Source organism: Sminthopsis crassicaudata, chromosome 1, assembly GCF_048593235.1.
Source record: "Sminthopsis crassicaudata isolate SCR6 chromosome 1, ASM4859323v1, whole genome shotgun sequence".
Classification (NCBI taxonomy): Eukaryota; Metazoa; Chordata; class Mammalia; order Dasyuromorphia; family Dasyuridae; genus Sminthopsis; species Sminthopsis crassicaudata.
In genome coordinates, this window is record NC_133617.1 from 166,334,651 (window position 1) to 166,352,276 (window position 17,626).

At 35.6% G+C, this 17,626-nt stretch overlaps 1 protein-coding gene across 1 annotated transcript in view; it reads right to left on the bottom strand.

The window, feature by feature from the left end:
• Positions 1-275: 275 nt before the first annotated feature.
• Positions 276-17,626, bottom strand: part of F13A1 (coagulation factor XIII A chain) — a 189,234-nt gene continuing 171,883 nt past the window's right edge. The window contains exons 14-15 of the mRNA XM_074270966.1: positions 12,480-12,616; positions 276-2,118 (exon numbers count right to left, since the gene is read on the bottom strand). Coding sequence (XP_074127067.1) covers positions 1,971-2,118; positions 12,480-12,616 — 285 coding nt within the window. The 3' untranslated portion in view covers positions 276-1,970. The remainder of the gene's footprint in view (positions 2,119-12,479; positions 12,617-17,626) is intronic.

Here is a 17,626-nt window from a genome sequence, read left to right on the forward strand (position 1 = left end):
AAGGAAAACATAACATCATAGCTTTTCAATGCTGACAAGACCTCAAAGGTTGTTATCTAGTTCAGTCCTCTCCTTTAACAAACTGAGGCACAAAGAGATGTGGTAACATGTCCATAGTTGCATAGCATAGAACCAGGGAGAAAAAAGGCCTTTTGACTCTTACCACTAAAATAGTTTGCATTCATTGCAGACTGTTTGCTGTCAGACAGACTTTTATGACTGAAGCAGGAGCGGTTGGTGGTCTGCTGGATCTGAAATAAAATGAGGAGCCCTTGTGCTGTATGCAAGTATAATCAGATGAACTTTATTTTAAATTTCCATTACATTCTGGTTAATTAGAACATGCAAATGAATAATAGCATACAAAGTCAAGCTGGCTCATAGCAAAGCAAAAACTTTTAGAAATTTGTTTACCAAAAAGAGCTTCAGCAGAAGCTCTAGAGATTGCTTAATAAAAGGGATTTTTTAAAAAAGCATTAGCTTTGATTGACTAATGCTCTTGGAGAACTTATGTCTAGGTGTCTTGGAAGGGAAACCAATATTCCCTCAATGGTGGTCATATGCACTAGAACATGATTCCCCCACCCCTCTTCTCTATCCCACTATACAGAATTGATAAGAATAAGAGTCTGCTGATCTAGATTATTCTCTTGGACATTTTGGTGGACTTATAACATAAACCACCATTGCAAATTAAGCATTAGTTCAATTCTCCTCAGGGAATGAAATGAATGAATGCAACATTTTCTTGCTTATTTTCCTGAAATCATCACAGAGCTAATAGCCATTTGCAAGATTGAGTAAATGTAAAATTTCAGCATCCCAGAACTAGCTGAGATTACTGGATAAAAGATACAAATAGCTGGAGAGATTTAGTAGGAATCAATCCTTCTCCATCTATGCTGAGCCACCAAATTCACTGCTCCCTCCACAGCATTTGCCTAGTTGATATGGCTCTAAGGGATTTCTAAGGATTGAATTTTTGAGGAGGTGGATGATTCAGGAAACATGAACAAAATGTGAATTTAAAATAGTGAGACAGATTCTAAATACTACACAAACCTATCTTAGCATTTTATAGCCATACTTCATTAACTCTAGGAGCTAAAAGGCTCCTATGCATGAGACAACAGTTTGACAACTCTTATCAAATGCAGGATAAAGTTATCTTGTTTTAAAAGGGCTGAGTGGAGTCCTTGCTTCCTCATTTTTAGGTGATTACATTCCTCATAAATGTAGTTTGTTAAGACTTAGCCAGGTCTTTTCACACAGTTCACCTGTGAAATTTGGCAGCCAGTCCCTCTGCAGTAGGTGCTGGAGACTTTTTGGAAGCCCTTTCCCTCTTATAACCCATAATTCTGTGACCTGTGGGAGGAGTTGTGGTGAGAAATATTCATGGGCAGGAAGCACAAAAAAAAGAACTTGGATCAAAGTGTGTGTGTGTGTGTGTGTGTGTGTGTGTGTGTGTGTGTGTGTGTGTGTGTGTGTCTTTTTTGGAGGATCTTTCTCTCTTCATTTATAGATTTACTTCCCTGGGCACTGGAAATCTTGTCTGAAATCAAATCAGGTCACAGGCAAATTACTTGGGTTAGAAAATCCCTCTGATTAATGGAGTCTGAGCCATTTGCCATGATAAATGATAACTTTTAGTTTGATGAGCTATTAGAGCTTAATTAGAGTTTAATTAAAGCGAATGCTCTGAACACTTTAGAAGTTGGAATTATTCAAGATCCCTCTAATCTGTCTGCATGCACCTCTAGACTGAGGAGGCAGAATTTGGAAAAGTGTGGTAAAGAGCTTTCTGTGGATGTTGAACACATACCAGTTCTTTTTATTCTTGACCTTGCCTTATCAAATGTGTAATATGCTAGTACCTAAGATAAAATAAGAGCTGGCCTATTTTTGCATCAGAATTTCTTAACCAAGACATGGAGGAGCTGTTTCCCCCCTTCTTCCTTGCAGATCTGCACCTATCGCCTTCTTTGAATTTCTAAATCAAGTTCCCCATACACGTGTCTCAAGGCATCACAATTCAGGGTAGCCATCAGTTTTCGTGAGCCAGCGACCCAGGGCCTACACACTTCTTCCCATGTCAATGTAGAATTGGGTGGAAGTTCACTGAAAGAAAGAAAAGGAGAAAAACATGAAAAAAGTTTTACTTTTTAGATAGGCAGATCTTAATTACCATCAAAGACTAGTAAGAACTAGTGTGGGTCATTCATCTTAGCTTCTTGAAGGAACAAGCTTTACATAGGAAAATCCAGGATCATGCAAATTTGGAGGTGGGAGAGTCCTTAGATGCCAAGTAGTCTGATTTTTGATTGAGGTGTCATGAGGAAAGGTCTTTGCCAACTTCACATGCTAGAGAAATAAGAATTACTTATAATAACAGCTACTACTACCACTTTCTATTACAATTACTATTTCCTGCTATATATTACTAACTACTATTTGCTACTACCTTCTAGTAGTGCTTACTACTATTACTACTACTATTAATCGCTACTTATTTTTACAATTACCAATACTCGTTGTATTTATTATTTTTACTTACTACAACCACAAACTACTATTTATTCTATTTACTATTTATTATTAATTCTACTAGTACCTACTATTACTATTACTAGTATCTAACTACTACTTAATATTACTACTTTTAAGTACTAGCAGTATTTAGTTACTACTGCTAGTACTTACTACTATTGCTAGTACTGTTATTATTGTTGCTAATGCTATTACTATTTGCTACTACTCCTATTACTTACTATTTACTATTACTATTATTAACTACTACTTTCCACTAGTAGTACTTACTTGTACTACTACTAATACTATTTAGTGCTACTATTTCATACTATTGCTATTTTAATACTACTTAATGCCACTACTTTTTTTTACTACTATTAATACCTATTTACTATTACAATTATTCCTACTATTACTACAAAACTGACCTCCTTTATAACCCCTAAGGCTAGGGACTTGGAAAGATATAAAGATTGAATAGGATACAACTATATATATTCCCTAAGATCTGATATGGTTGGTTGAATGAATGAGTGGATATTTGTTGAATTAATTAATTAACTAAAACATTTCATTACAAGTTCTACTCATTAACTCTCAAGCCTCAGGAACTACCCTCGAGATTATTTCTGATCTAGAGGCTCTCTTGCTAAAGGCTTACATTTAAAAGGAAGCTAAAGCATGGGATCTCTCTATTTACTTCATTCTGTGGGCCCATGCTTCTGTGATATCAATGTTTTTGGTGCCATGAGGTCTTTTTGGACAAGTTTCTTGGAGATTATCCCATAGTGGGAGCATTAGCATTTCTGGATCTCTATTGGATGACACAAGGATATACTAATTTTAATACTAATTTACTACTACTAACTAATTTTACTTTTTGTTTATATAGCATTTTGCATAATCATAGTTTTCAAGTGCTTATGTCTTCAAATATAAATCTAGAGCTGGAAGGAGTCTTAAAGCTCATCTAGTCTATTTTATAGATGAAGAAACTAAAGACTCTGGAGGCTAAATGACTTGCAGCCTCAAATGCAAACTCCTCTGTTATTTAAAAGCTTTTTTTTTTTTTTTTACATGAACTCTTTTTACTTTCCAGTCTTCTTCCACCCTTCCTTTCTCTATGACTGTGTGGTCTAACTATATTGGCCTGTTACAATTCCACAGAGATACAGCTCTCCCATCTCTGTGTCTACACTGGCTGTCTCTCATGCCTAGAGCTATTATATTCTGACTGCCTGGCTGATCACTGACTGACCAAGGTCACACAGTAAGTATCAGGAAGGTTTAAGTGATTTGACAGCTTACATGTAGAATGGAGCCAACAATCAAATGAAGGTCTTTCAACTCTTGGCCAAATCACCCTGCTTTTGGACTTGGCTTTATTCCTTCAGTATTCTGGATCTCAGACTATTTAAAGACTTCTATTACCAGTAAAAGAAGAGAGTAGATCTGTGAACCTCTTTGTTCCCTTTTATAACTAATAATTCTGTGATACAACGATTCTATAAAATCATATACTGACTTTCCTGAGTTATGGATGTTAGTCAGGGGGGCTGTTGAGAAGTTCTGCCTTTTCTTCATTGTCCTGTGTATCCTAAGCAGAGACCCTATCCTTTCTTTGATAGTCTTTTTCCCCTCTTTCTTTCTCCTCTGGGGTAGGATCTCCTCTTTGCTATATTCCTTTTGACATCTGGATCAGATGTAGGAGTGGGGATGGTTCAAGGCGATCTCTGAGGAAGAGTGGAATATGGCATTCCCAACATGTTTAGCTGCAGTCTCTTCCTCAAACCCTTTCTCTTGCCAGGTCTTTCCAATATCTGGCATGTTGGGGATCAGTCATTGAAGGAGGAAGTTTGGCTTCCTTGCCCTTAGAGGTATAGAGAGCCCAAATGGTTGGGAACTAGAGTAGGAGAATGTACCTGAGTTCCTACTGCAGGTGAGAAAAAGCTTTTCTATATTGCTGACTTACTTGATTGGTTTCCATGGTGACTTGATACAGGGAGGAATAACATTTGATATCCTTTTCACTTTAAAATCTATTCTTTTCATTTCCTTTGATGAGTAAAGTTGGTTTTATTACAATTTTAACCCCTGAACCTGGAATATTGGACTTCCCTACATAATGTAGGGCCCAGAATATTTCATCTTTTATTTCCCCACTCCAAAAATCATCCTTTTTGCCCCTGTTTTTACATGTCTATTCCCAGACTAAGATTCAGAGCACCAAATACTATTATGCTCACATGCCATGTTTTTGTATTCATCTGCCTAGGACATGACTTATTGCATTTTATCAGATCACTAAATGTTGGCTTCTGAAGAACTGATATTCAACAAAGAAAGGACCTGCTCAGCAGAATGGATCACCTAGGCTGATAGTGACCAGAGGGGCAAAAGTAGCAGTTTAAAACAGTTATGATGTTCAAATCTGACAAAAGCTCCAAGTTGCTTCACTGTTACTGCAATTTTTGATTCTAGAGAGAATTTGATGTAAGATCTGCCTAATACATAACGCATTTTAGGTACCTAAAAGTTAATAAAGAGTTGGAAATGTTGGTGTATGGGATATGAATAATCCTGAGTAAAAACTAACCTTGTATGTTTTAGAATGCATTTATTCTAAAACAGTCCTGCCTGAATATGTGGTTTATGTTAATAATTAGAAGCACCTGTTATGAGAATAGGAGACTTATCTCTCTCCATTCAAAAAGAACAAAGTACTGAACCAAAACAAAATTAGTAGTTTTACATTATTTCTTTTTTATTATATAATTATATTTCTTTATATCATCCAATTAATATATTGTGGCTGGGTCTGTACCAAGTTTTACATATGATTGAAAAGTTTTAAAAAATTAATCAGGTGACTTATTCAGTCATTTCTGACTCTCTGTAACCCCATACACCATAACATGTCAATACTATTCATGGAGTTTTGTTGGCAAAGATAATAAAACTTCCTCCTCTAAGCTTATTTTCAGATGAGGAACTGACTTGCCTCAGGTCATATAGTCAGTAAGTGTCTGAGTTCATATTTTAAGTCAGATGTTCCTGATTCCAGGCCCAGAACTTTATTCACTGAGACATCCAGTTGCCTTCATGGTTAACTTTGCTATTTAACAGTAGTTGGGTAGCACATTGAATAGAATACTAGACCTGGGGTCAGGAAGACTTGAATTCAAATTCAGTCTTAAAAACTTTATGACTGACTTTGAATCATTTAACTTCCATTTTCCTCAGTATCTTCAACTGTAAAATGGGAAAATAATAATTGCTGCTATTTTATAGAGTTGTTGTGAGGGTCAAATGAGATACTTGTAAATCATTTAGCATGATGGTTGGCCCACAGTAAGCATTTAAAAATGCTTGTTCCTGTCCTCCCTGTTGTTGTTTATAGGATGACTACTATCTCACAGTGGTAGAATCAGAATTGTGAATCCCTACTGGATAGCTCAATGACAGAAACATAATCTAACCTTACAATTGATTGATTGTTTTAATACTACTTAATGCTACTACTTGTTATTACTATTATTTTGACTGTTTTACAAGAACTGATTAAATTGACCATTTGTTTGGTATTGTATAGATATAGTCTATTTTAGGACAAATTTTAGTCAAATATGAAGTAAAGTGGGAAATCTGGTTGATTAGCAAGTTTCTTTACTTAGTGTAGATAGTCAATTCAGGTTGTTCAGTGTATGATCTGAATTGAATTATTTTAGCCTGTTACTATGCTAAGCCACCTGTAATTATAACAGGGTTAGGATCTCTCTACATCTCCTCTCTTCCATTCATATATGGATTAAAATGGACTTAATCAAGGCTAGAGTAATCCAAATATATATGAGTTACACCTAAGCCAGTGTTTTATGCTTTAAGTTCAAGTCCAAGAAGAAATGATAGGCCAGAAGATGAGTTCCTGGTTAGGCAAATCCTTAACAGCTATGGAAACTTAGTTTATGGAAGTGTAGATCTTGATGGTGGAGGTTAAGGAAAAGTGAAGGGAATAAAAGGATGAATAAGTTTCTAGTCTATAAAGGTGGTCATAAAATCAGAATTCAGAGGCCATCTTATTGAACAACTTCATTTTAAAGAGAAAACAGGAATAAACAAGAATAACAACTTCTGTTACTACTACTACTACTACTACTACTACTACTACTACTACTACTACTACTACTACTACCACCACCACCACTACCACTTCCACCAGTATCACCAATAGTACCACCACTTACCACTATCATTGTTATCTAGATAGACACCCAGATAGAGTATAGGACTCCAAAAAGACTTGAGTTCCCATCCTGCTTCAGAACTTACATGTATGATCCTGGGCAAGTCATTTGTATTGGCTCACTATGATCATCTGTAAAATGGGGATAATAATTGTACTTATTCCCCAATGTTGTTCTGAGGATAAATTGAGATAATATATGTAAAAATTCTCTAAATTTCGAAGCTCTATATCAGTGTTAGCTGCTGTTGCTGAAGTCAATAGACCCTGGATTTAAATCTTACTTTTCACTAATGATGGCTATATGACTGAGGAAATCAATTTTTTCTTAAGCTTCCAGGGCAACTTCCTAAGACAAAAAGTTCTGAAGTTCTAAAATAGTTGCCAATCTATATGAATGGTGGGAGGTTACTTACTGTTTCCTATAGAAAAGATCAGAGGCCCAGTGTCCCCTTCCCCTAATGAATGTATTGATTATTCATACATACTAAATGAGTATGTGTATGTACTATATTTATTCATATATATTTATATATTTTTTGTACAAGTGGAGCATAAGACATGTATGCATAAAAAGAGAATAAAGGCAATTATTCCCATCCTCCCTTTGCCCATTGGTAAATAAAGTAACTTTGGAATAATCTCATTTGCCTGGGAATAGATGTTGTGATAAATGATTCCAAGTAATGTGCTGAGCCATCAGCCTCCAATAGCCATTTATCATCTTGAATACATGCAGGCAAATGAGATTATTATTACAATAAACTGCAACTACCTATGGTTTGTCCTCTGTGTGTCTAACTCTCAGCCTCTGATCTGCCCAGGAAACCTAATATGAAAAATCAAAATAAGATCCAGGACATTGTCTTCACAATAACTCATTGAGTATGATCTTTCTTCTTTTTTTGTTAAAGAAAATTAAGTCTTGAAGAAAAGCTGCTGGCATGCTTTTTGAAAAATAGAAACTTAAAAGCTGAAAGTTACAGTTCATCTGATATAAGAGAGGATGGTAGGAAGAGTTGTGTAATAGTGAAGATGGAATATAGGATGAAGAATAAGAAATGGCATCTCTCCTCTCCATTCTTGGTCAAATTTTATATTCTTGAGCCACTGAATTCCCAGGCTTTCTGTCATTTAGTAGCTTGGTACCTAGCTCTCTCTACAATTCTGGACTACCGAAAGGTGGCCAGTTCCTTGTACATTTGGTCTTTGTGACCTAAAATTAGAGCAAGTCAACAAAGGAAACTGCCTGTGACCCATTTTGTAATTTTTACCTTGTGTATATAGACACACACACATACACACACACACACACACACACACACACAGAGAGAGAGAGAGAGAGAGAGAGAGAGAGAGAGAGAGAGAGAGAGAGAGAGAGAGAGAAAGAGACAGAGTAATTTTCTGTCATGTCTGACTCTTTGTGATCCCTTTGGGGATTTTCTTAGCAAAGATACTGGAATAGTTTGCCATTTTCTTCTCCAGTTCATTTCACAGATGAGGAAACTGAGGCAAATAGGGTTAAGTGACTTGCCCAAGGTAACATAGCTAGAAAGTGTCTGAGGCCAGATTTGAATTTAAGTTTTCCTGATCCCTTGTCCTGGAATCCTGAGTTACTAAAATAGTGCAGAAATCCTCATGCTAAACCTCTGTAGCACCAAGGTCCCTTGTTGTTCCTCCATTTGAGTTGATCTATGTTAACCAGGGCATATTAGGATGAGATGGGCACTCTCTCTTCATTGAAAATGTCACTTGTTTGAATGTCCTAAGTAATAAATGATACTGGCCATGGCTTATTCCTACTAAGTTCTGACCATCCTTAAACCACAAAGCTTCATATATCTGGAACTGGTTATAACATAGACGCAGTTCTTTACAAGAATCTCAATATCCTAAGACCCATCCTTCATATCTATTTTGTCAATTAACAACATATTTCATAGTGGAGCTGGGGCCAAAGCATGGATCAAATAACTTATTTTGCCACTATATTGCTCCTCCCATCTTTATCCTTCTCCTCTTTGAAGGCAATAGATCTCAAGAAAGGGGGAGGAGGGATACTAAAATTAAATTCCTGTAAGGTCTCATTTGATTAAGCTTCAAGTCTCCTTGATGGAGAGTCTTTACAAGATGGAACAGAATTAATTCAGGGGCCTTGTGTTCACCTTCCACCCACTCCCTACTGTAAGCCTATACATTAAGTCCCTTTGTATTTGCCTCATTCACCCATAGACAAATATGTAGGTTTATGTTCACACAATAGATGTCTGGCAGAGAAGGGCTCAAGGGAACAGATCTTTTTCTAGATACTGTAATAATGACCAGAGGATTGGGGAGTCTTGATCAACAAGTTTGAGGGATAGTGCAGGAGAAGGGAAAAAATGGACACAGCAGCAGGGGAGCTATTTGAAAAAAAAAGAAGAAAAAAGAAAGTGTTGTTTGCCTTCTTTGCCTGAGATATTCCTGTAGTTGATTAGTGTGGGGAGGTGTGAGAATGGGTGATTGAGGCTGATGTCTCTGACTGAAGCAGAGTGGTCTGTTCTGCCCTCTCTCTTGAGCTAGGCATGATTTCTAATTTAATTCCTTTGCTCAATAGCTGAATATTTTTTGCTTGTTAGTTTCAAAAAAAAGCCTCAAGGTTTTTTTTTTTCCTTTTTCTTATTGCATCAGTAAGAGGTAGCAAACTCCCCAAAGTGACTAGTTTCCTCTCTGATATTGGACATCTTACTATACATAAAGTGAGAGCTAGAAGGTACTTGAAAGCTCATCTAGCCTAGTAATGTCAAAGTCCTAAAGAAACAGGAGCCATTAAATTATTCCTGTGAGAAGCATATTGACTTAGAAAACCACATGTTAACATTATCTATGTTTTTGTTTATTTTGTTAAATCATTCCCAATCATGTTTTGATGTGCTTCTGGTAATACTTAGAAGAAAACCACAGTTAACATCTATGATTTTGTTTATTTTGTTAAATAATTCCCAATCACATTTTTATATGCTTCTAGTAATACCTAGAAGTGTTGCAGTTGATCTCTCTGATGGTCCAGTTTAATCTTTTTAAGAGGAAGGAACTGTGGCTGAGAAAGCTTTTAAATGACTTGGCTAAGGTCTTATAAGGAGTAAGCATAGGTTAGGGAACTCATTGGGTGTGACATTTAAGAGATATAGAAATATCAGTATTTAAATGGTGAAACAAGGATTTAGAGGAGCTTGGAAGTAATAGCCTCAGAGAAAATTCAGCAAAGGTTGCTTCTACAAAGCAGGCTGGCCAAATTCCCAGTTAACAAGTCACAAGGCAATTTCTAAGGCTAGATGAGTCCTACAACTCTTTTCCCAGAACTTATATGGTCACATAGAGCTCTATTATCTTGCAACTGGACTTAGATGTCTCTGGAAGAGAGAGACTGAAGACTTCGTATAACTGCCTCACTTAAATCCAATTCACTTAGCAAGTAAAAGGAAAGGAAAAAGAGAGGAGGAGCCATATGGTGGCAAAATAAGTGATTTAATCTCTGCTTTGGCCCCATCTCCACCATGAAATAAGTCCTTACTTGACAAGGTAGATATGGAGATTGGTTCTTAGGCCATTAAGTTTCTTGTAAAGAACCACATCTGTGGTAGAACTGATTCCAGATGGTGCTTTGTGGTTTAAGGAAGGTTAGAACTTGGTAAGAACAAGCCATGGCCAGTATTACATCATTAGGTCATTAAAACAAATGACATTTGCAGTTAAGAGTGAATGCAAATTGTGATGTTACTGGTCCTCTTAGAAAATGAAGGACAAAATCAAGAACACCAACAATGTTCAACTCACTGTGGTTGGAGTTGTAGTCAAAAATGCAATTCAATAAACATCTAATATGATCTATTATGTGCCATGCATTGTGCAAAGCACTGGAGATACAAAAAGAGGTAAAAAAGGAAAAAACAAAAACAAAAACAAAACAACAGCAACAAAAAACTAAACCAAACCAAACCAAACAAAAACAATGCTCCCTGCCCTCATGGAGCTTTTAAAAAATTGGTTCAAATACTGCCTAAGGTACATAATAGTATACAACCCAGAGGCAAGTTGATCTCTTTGCAACTGTTTCCTTATCTGTAAATAGCATTAATAATACGTGTATCAATTCACAGTTGTGAGACTGATAGATATTTCTTGTACATAAAGTGTTTTTTTTTTAAATGTAAAGTACCAGCTTTTCATTCCATTAATTATATAACATGTTCCAAAAGCTGTGACTTAGCTGGCTTAAGGTTGTTTAAAGTTACATAGATAATATGTCAAAAGACTGGATTTCAAACTCAGACTTTCTAATACCACATTTCATGCTCTTATCATAGCACTTTGAAAATTAAGACAGATTTTGTTTCAGTTTTAGGAAGAATTAAAAAAAAAACAATTATTAGAGTTCTTTAAAAAATAAAAGAAATAAGGCTCTTTTGTGAAGTTGAGTGAGTTCCCTGTTACTGAAAGTCTTCAAATAAAAGAGGATGGTTATTAGGGAAATTGAAAAGTGAATTTATGTAATGGATAGGAGGTTAGATTAGATGAACTCTGAATTCTGAAAACTCCCAGTATCTGTGATTATCAAGGATTTTGAGGTCAACAATACTGTGGAATCTGAGAGTCATATTAAATCAACTTTGGCATGAAGATGGACTGAAATGCAGCTCCATCAGGTCTCCATAGACCCTGAAGCAGCTTTTGTCTTTCTCAAATGGCTGAGTGTGACAAAGCTGGAGAGTTTCAGACCTCATTCTCTACTCCTGTACTCAGCGTTTTCTTGTGGACAACTGAGGTTGATAATACAGGAGTAGAATCATAAATGCTATCCAAGAAACAATTCAGGGTGTCCATACAGAGGGTACCTGAAAGAAAGACTTCTTGTTTGCCTCAGTTTCCTCATTTGTAGAATAAGGATAATAATACTACCAACCTCCTTGAATTGTTGCAGAGATCAAATGAGATAATAATTGTGAAACTTGTATAAAGTAAGTACTCAATAAGTGATTGCTTCTATTATTATTATTTACCCCTCTTTGCTGGAAATGGATTTATATTACTGTCAATAAAGGGAAATGGGGCTCCTTCTTAATTTTTTTTTGCTTAGAGAAGCTTTCCAAATTTGAGTTTCCGCTATTAGGATGAGCTGGGACCTGAGGAAATTTAAAGTAGTTAGAAAGGGGAATCAATAATACTTTTCTCCAATAATACTTTTTGGGAGGGCTCAACTTATGATTTCATTGGTATAGGGAGTTACTGGTAAGGAATTACATGAGCTAGTTCAGATGACACATACTCTTTGATTTTGGTAGATATCTATAGAAAAATTAAATGACTTGTCCTGGGTTACAGAAACTAGATGTCTCAATGGCAGAACCCAACCATTTCTTCTTGACTCTGAGACCAGCTGTCTACCTGTACCTTCCTGAGTGGCTCTGCTTTTCCCTCTGGAAAATAAGAAGTTTACATATATACTGGGGGAATTTTATAGGATTAAAAACTTGTCTGGTCCGTTCCCATTATTTTATAGGATAGGTAATTAAGACCCACAGGGACAATAATCTGGTAGTAAATGATATATCTGGCCTTGAAATCCTGTCCTGTAGGACCCCATCCTATACTTTTTACCTCTTCTATGCTACAGGAAAGTGAAGAAAGAGAAACAGAGAAAGTGATCCCTGATATCAGGTGATCTTACCGAAACATTTTCCTGACTGGTTTCATTACTCCAGGTCCATCAAGATGTATCCAGATATTATACAGTGTTTCATTCAGGGGGTTGGTGAATTCTACTGTAACAACCATGTCTGAACCAACCACTTTTTGTCCTCGAACCTAAGAAGCAAAGGAAAAAAATGCAACTTAGTATCATACAAAATCTCCTTTAATTACTTTTTTTTTCATTTTAAAGATTTGATACAACTACTTTTTATCAAAAGAATCTTAAGGAGGAGAAAATAATTTGTAACTTTAACTGAGGAATGCACATCAAAAACTCAGAAAAATATCATTTAATATGATACTCCTTTTCTAGAAAATGTCTATACACCTAATTAGAGTGAAGGGATAATTGCTGGGACACTAGCCGTACACTGTCAGCAGGAGGTAGAAATACATTCACTAAGGTGTCAGGTTTCAATGGCAAAAGCTACCAGGTGAACCCCTTTCCTAGGAAGATTCTCAGATTTCCTGCCAGGTAACCTGTATTTCAGAATTTCTTTGGCAGAACATAACTGGGCCAGGTGCTGGATAGCAGAAGTGTAAGACAGTTTCCACACAGCTTTGCACCTGCCTGGGAAGATTTCAGGACACACTTGAAATCAGCATGGCTGAACAGGAGGATGTCACAGCTGATTTGACCACAAGGAACATAAAACTAAAAAATGGGCAAGAAGATGTTTGTATTCTGAGTCATGACATTTTAAGCCATTAAAACCCCTCATCTCCCCCCTTTTTTCTCCCCTCAATCTGCTCTTCTCTCCCCCTTTCTTTTCTTCCCCTTTCTTTTCTTCCCCTTTTCCTTTCTCCTCTCTCTTTTCTCTCCCTTCCCTTTATTTCCTTCTCTACCCCTCCCTCTTCTCTCTTTTCTTCTACCTCCTCTTCATCATAACACTTTGCTATTGTTGAGATTAGAAATTAGTGTCTAAAGAGCTAATGCCACCAGTCTCAAATTCTTTTTTTTTTAAACCAGTTAGTAATTATGGAATTTATCTTTTGGGCTGGGCCCTATGATCTAAAAAAACTATTTTAGGTAGTATCCTGTCCTCTATCCCCCTTCCTTTTCAGGTACACTGCTAGATTGTTTTAGCCTTACATAGAAATTCTAATGGTACAAAGTCACACTCTTTTGTTCCATTTTTGGGTTGTACAGTCTGTTTTTGGACCTCTGTTTGAAGCCTTTCAAGTTTAGTAGAATCTGTCTGTGCTTTGCTTTCAGTGGGTTAGCCTGAGAGACCCCAGGGTCACTGTCACATCACGATAAAGCATATGAGTAGGACTTTTATGTGGAGAGAGATGTTGTAATTAACCTTAAAAATAAAAACTAATTTTGAAAAGTCAGGCCAAGTTCAGGAACATCATCTTTGGTTATTATGTTTTTCCCTTTTATCATAGAAGAAAAATCAGTTTAGTATTTAGATATTGTGCTTTGAATTTAGCCACAGAGATGGGCACAATAAAGAGACTTATCAAAGTATATAGTCTTTATGAAGCACTGAAAACATCAAATTATTGACATACCAATTGGAGCAAAAATGCTGATTTTTTTTTTTTTATTTTATGTGTTCTACAGTTTTCTACTAATTTGCCATCAATCCTCCTGCTGGGCTAAGCATTCCCAAACAATCTCTTTACATTTCTGAATTCTTTCCCTCTTAACACATTGAATGAAAGGACCCTTTGCCTTATCCAATGAAGGTTTCATGAAGAAAAGTCTTTTATATGTATCTACTTTAGGAATCAATGCAGTTACTCTAATGTTTCCAAATGATCATGTACAGTGATATCACTATGAATTTTCATATTTGTGAAGTCACTGGTTTTTGAAATTTTTTCAACATTATAGTTTTTAATATTTCTCCTTTTAAAAGAAACATTTGGCACCTTTCTAATTTAACTATAATTCACCAATATTCACATATTGATTTCTTGGCTATGACATTTAATTTGTCTAGTTGAAGAAGGTCAATGTTTTCTTTCAATAGAAGAATTTTATGCCTTGAAAAGTCCCTGTTGTGACTGTAGCCTTTTCTAAAGAAAATTCTTTCCAAAAATTTCTTTCATTAATTCATGCTAAAAAAAAAAAAACAAACAAATTTTACTGTAGAGGGGAGCTGAAAGTGAGAACTTAGAAGAAAAATATTTGGAGAAAAAATGAGTAACCTTAGTTGTATATAGTATTTATGTCATTAATGGGGGGATAGATATAATAAATTTTTTTTAAAATTTTGATTGAAATCAGTCAAGATTTGCACTATATATGTATATATGATATACATATGCATACATTTCCCACTGCTAATTAATTATGATCCTACCATCTTCTTTATTTTTTCTCAACCTATGGTTGTAATCAATTATAACCACGTACTTGGAAAAATATAATCAGGGATTTCATGTATAGTCTGACAGTGGAAGAGCAAAGACATTAGCATTTATTTACAAGGAAAATTACATTTATTCCCTGGAAAATACTGAAGGATTGCTTTCTTTGTTTATTATCAGGTAAGGCCAATAATCAAGAGCTGAACTTCAGTTAAATTCTCAAAGAAACAGAACTGAACTCTTCCTACTAATCTTTTTTACTAAATAGAGAAAGAAACAGATTCCCATGTGATACATCAGTGTAAGTTGCCAAGCACCCTGTGAGTGTTCAATATATATTAATTGATGATAATGGCATTTTCTTTCATTTAGGGCAAAGGAGACTATCATTAATTAAAATGGTGTCAAATAAAACAATGCCCTGAACTTGCTGGGATATGGCAGAAAACAATGATTTGGGACTTATTCATAATTTTTTCCATGCTTCTTGAAAGTCTTTTATGATGAATTCAATGGCACTGAATCCATTGAAATAATGTATGTTATATCTAGGGAATAGTTCAGTTACCAGTGGCATCCTACTTTTTTCTTTCTCTAGTCTAAAATATATCGTTCTATCAAAAAAGTGGAAGTGAAATGTGCATTCTATAATAGATGGGATCTCACATAAACCCAAGTCATACTACAAATATGCATTCAGGGGATGAGTTGTTTATTACCATAGTAAATATTCTTGTGGACAAAATATCCATGATTCACCAGATGTGCGTGGAATGGAAAGCCTGCCAAATGGTTGATGAGTTATTCCTCCTAAACAGGTACCCATATGGGTAAGAGGTACTATGTGGAAGACACTCTAAATTGGATCAGGCTTCAAAATTCAGCCGTTTATTCATATGGAAACTTTAGAAGGGAAAGAACAATGCTTTCTTTAATCATCTCAAAACATTTAGTCCAGTGTTCTTAGCAATATAAATTTAAGGTAGAAGGGACAATAGTTTCAGAGCATTTAAGTCCATTCTCCCTCATTTTATAGATCAGGCACAGAGAAGTTTCTTGCTTATGGTCACACACCTAGTAGGTGTCTAAGGAAGGATTCAAATCTAGAACTTGCTGATTTCCTTTTTTTTCCCCATCTGTTTGCCTCTGTGGGGAGGAGATAAGTAAGGAGATGGAAGGAAAGACTATCAAACATCATTTACTACTGGGGACAGGGGTGAAGTTGAGGTACCACAACAATAATAACAAAAATTAGACATTTGGGTATGAAAGGAAATAGAAGGACTGGACTACAGAATCTTTAAGGTCCATTTCAATTTCAAATGTGTGATACTAATAGTCTACAAAAGCATATGATGAACTGCTATTAGTGACTAGATTTAAAAGAGAGGAAAAGAAAAATTCTGATATTTCTCAAAGGCTAGCAGTCACTCAGTCAGAATCTGCCAACCTTTTTAATCCAGTTTAATTGATTAGTCTTTGAGGAGTTAATAATGCACATGTGGCTATTGCTGTATCGATGGCATTGATAGGAAAGGGGGAAGAAGAAAAAGGAAAGAGGAGAAAGGGGAGCAAAAAGAAGTAAGTGGCAGCAGAGACAGAAGGTAAATAGAGGAACAGAGACAGAAAAACACAGGAGACAGAGACACAGAAAGAAAAACAGAGACAGAGGAAGACAAAAATAGAAATACACAAGAGACAAAGAGATAGAAACAGAGATAGAGAGAAAGAAGAAATAAGAAAAAGATAGAAACAGAGAGGAAGAAGAGAGGGAAGGGGGTATAAGTGAAAAGTAGATTGTGCTTGTATTGCCATGAATACTTTCATTAAATCATAACAATCTTAAAAAGGGAAATAAAGGAACCCTTTATTTTCCAAATAGGAGAAAAGTTCCAGAGCATTGATTCTATATATCAGGCCATAAATTGCTGTCTTCCTACAAACTAACTTGTTGCCTAATATCTGCTTGGATTTCCTAACTTCCATCTTTCTGTCTCTGTTCAGTCAACTGCTTATGAACTTTCTAAGAACACAAAGAGGTTTCTCTTAACTTAGAGGTTCAACCCATGAAAAGGCATTTTAGGAGAATTCCAAGACTAATTTGAATAAAGTAAGCTTCTTTCATCAAAATTTAGAATGACAAAATCTTCATTTTACAGAAGAAGTAATTGACATTGAGAGAGGTTAATTGACTTGTCCAGGATCACAAAGTTGTGTCTGAAGCAGGATTTGACCTCAGGTCTTTTGTGATTCTAAATCTTTCATTCAATCCATAAGATCAATTTATTTACTTATTTTAGATTTGTCCTAGGGGTACAAACTTTTTAAGAATAGATGGACTAATCCGGAAATCTGGTGAAGCCTATGGATCCCTACTCAGAAAACTATTTTTATATGTATAAAATAAAATTCACAAGCTCACAAAGGATTTCAATCATAAATACACACACACACACACACACACACACACACACACACACATATATATATCAAATGTATATATATCAAATGTATCAAATGTATAAAAATGCTTTGCAAGACCCCAGCTTTTGGGATAAGAATTCACCATTTGACAAAAACTGCTGGGAAAATTTGAGACAAATATGGAAGAAACTAGGCATTGACCCACACTTAACACCGTATACTATGATAAGCTCAAAATAGGTTCATGATTTAAGCATAAAGAATGATATTATAAATAAATTAGAAGAACATAGGATAGTTTACCTCTCAGACCTGTGGAGGAGGAAGGAATTTCTGACCAAAGAAAAACTAGAGATTGCTATTGATCACAAAAGAGAT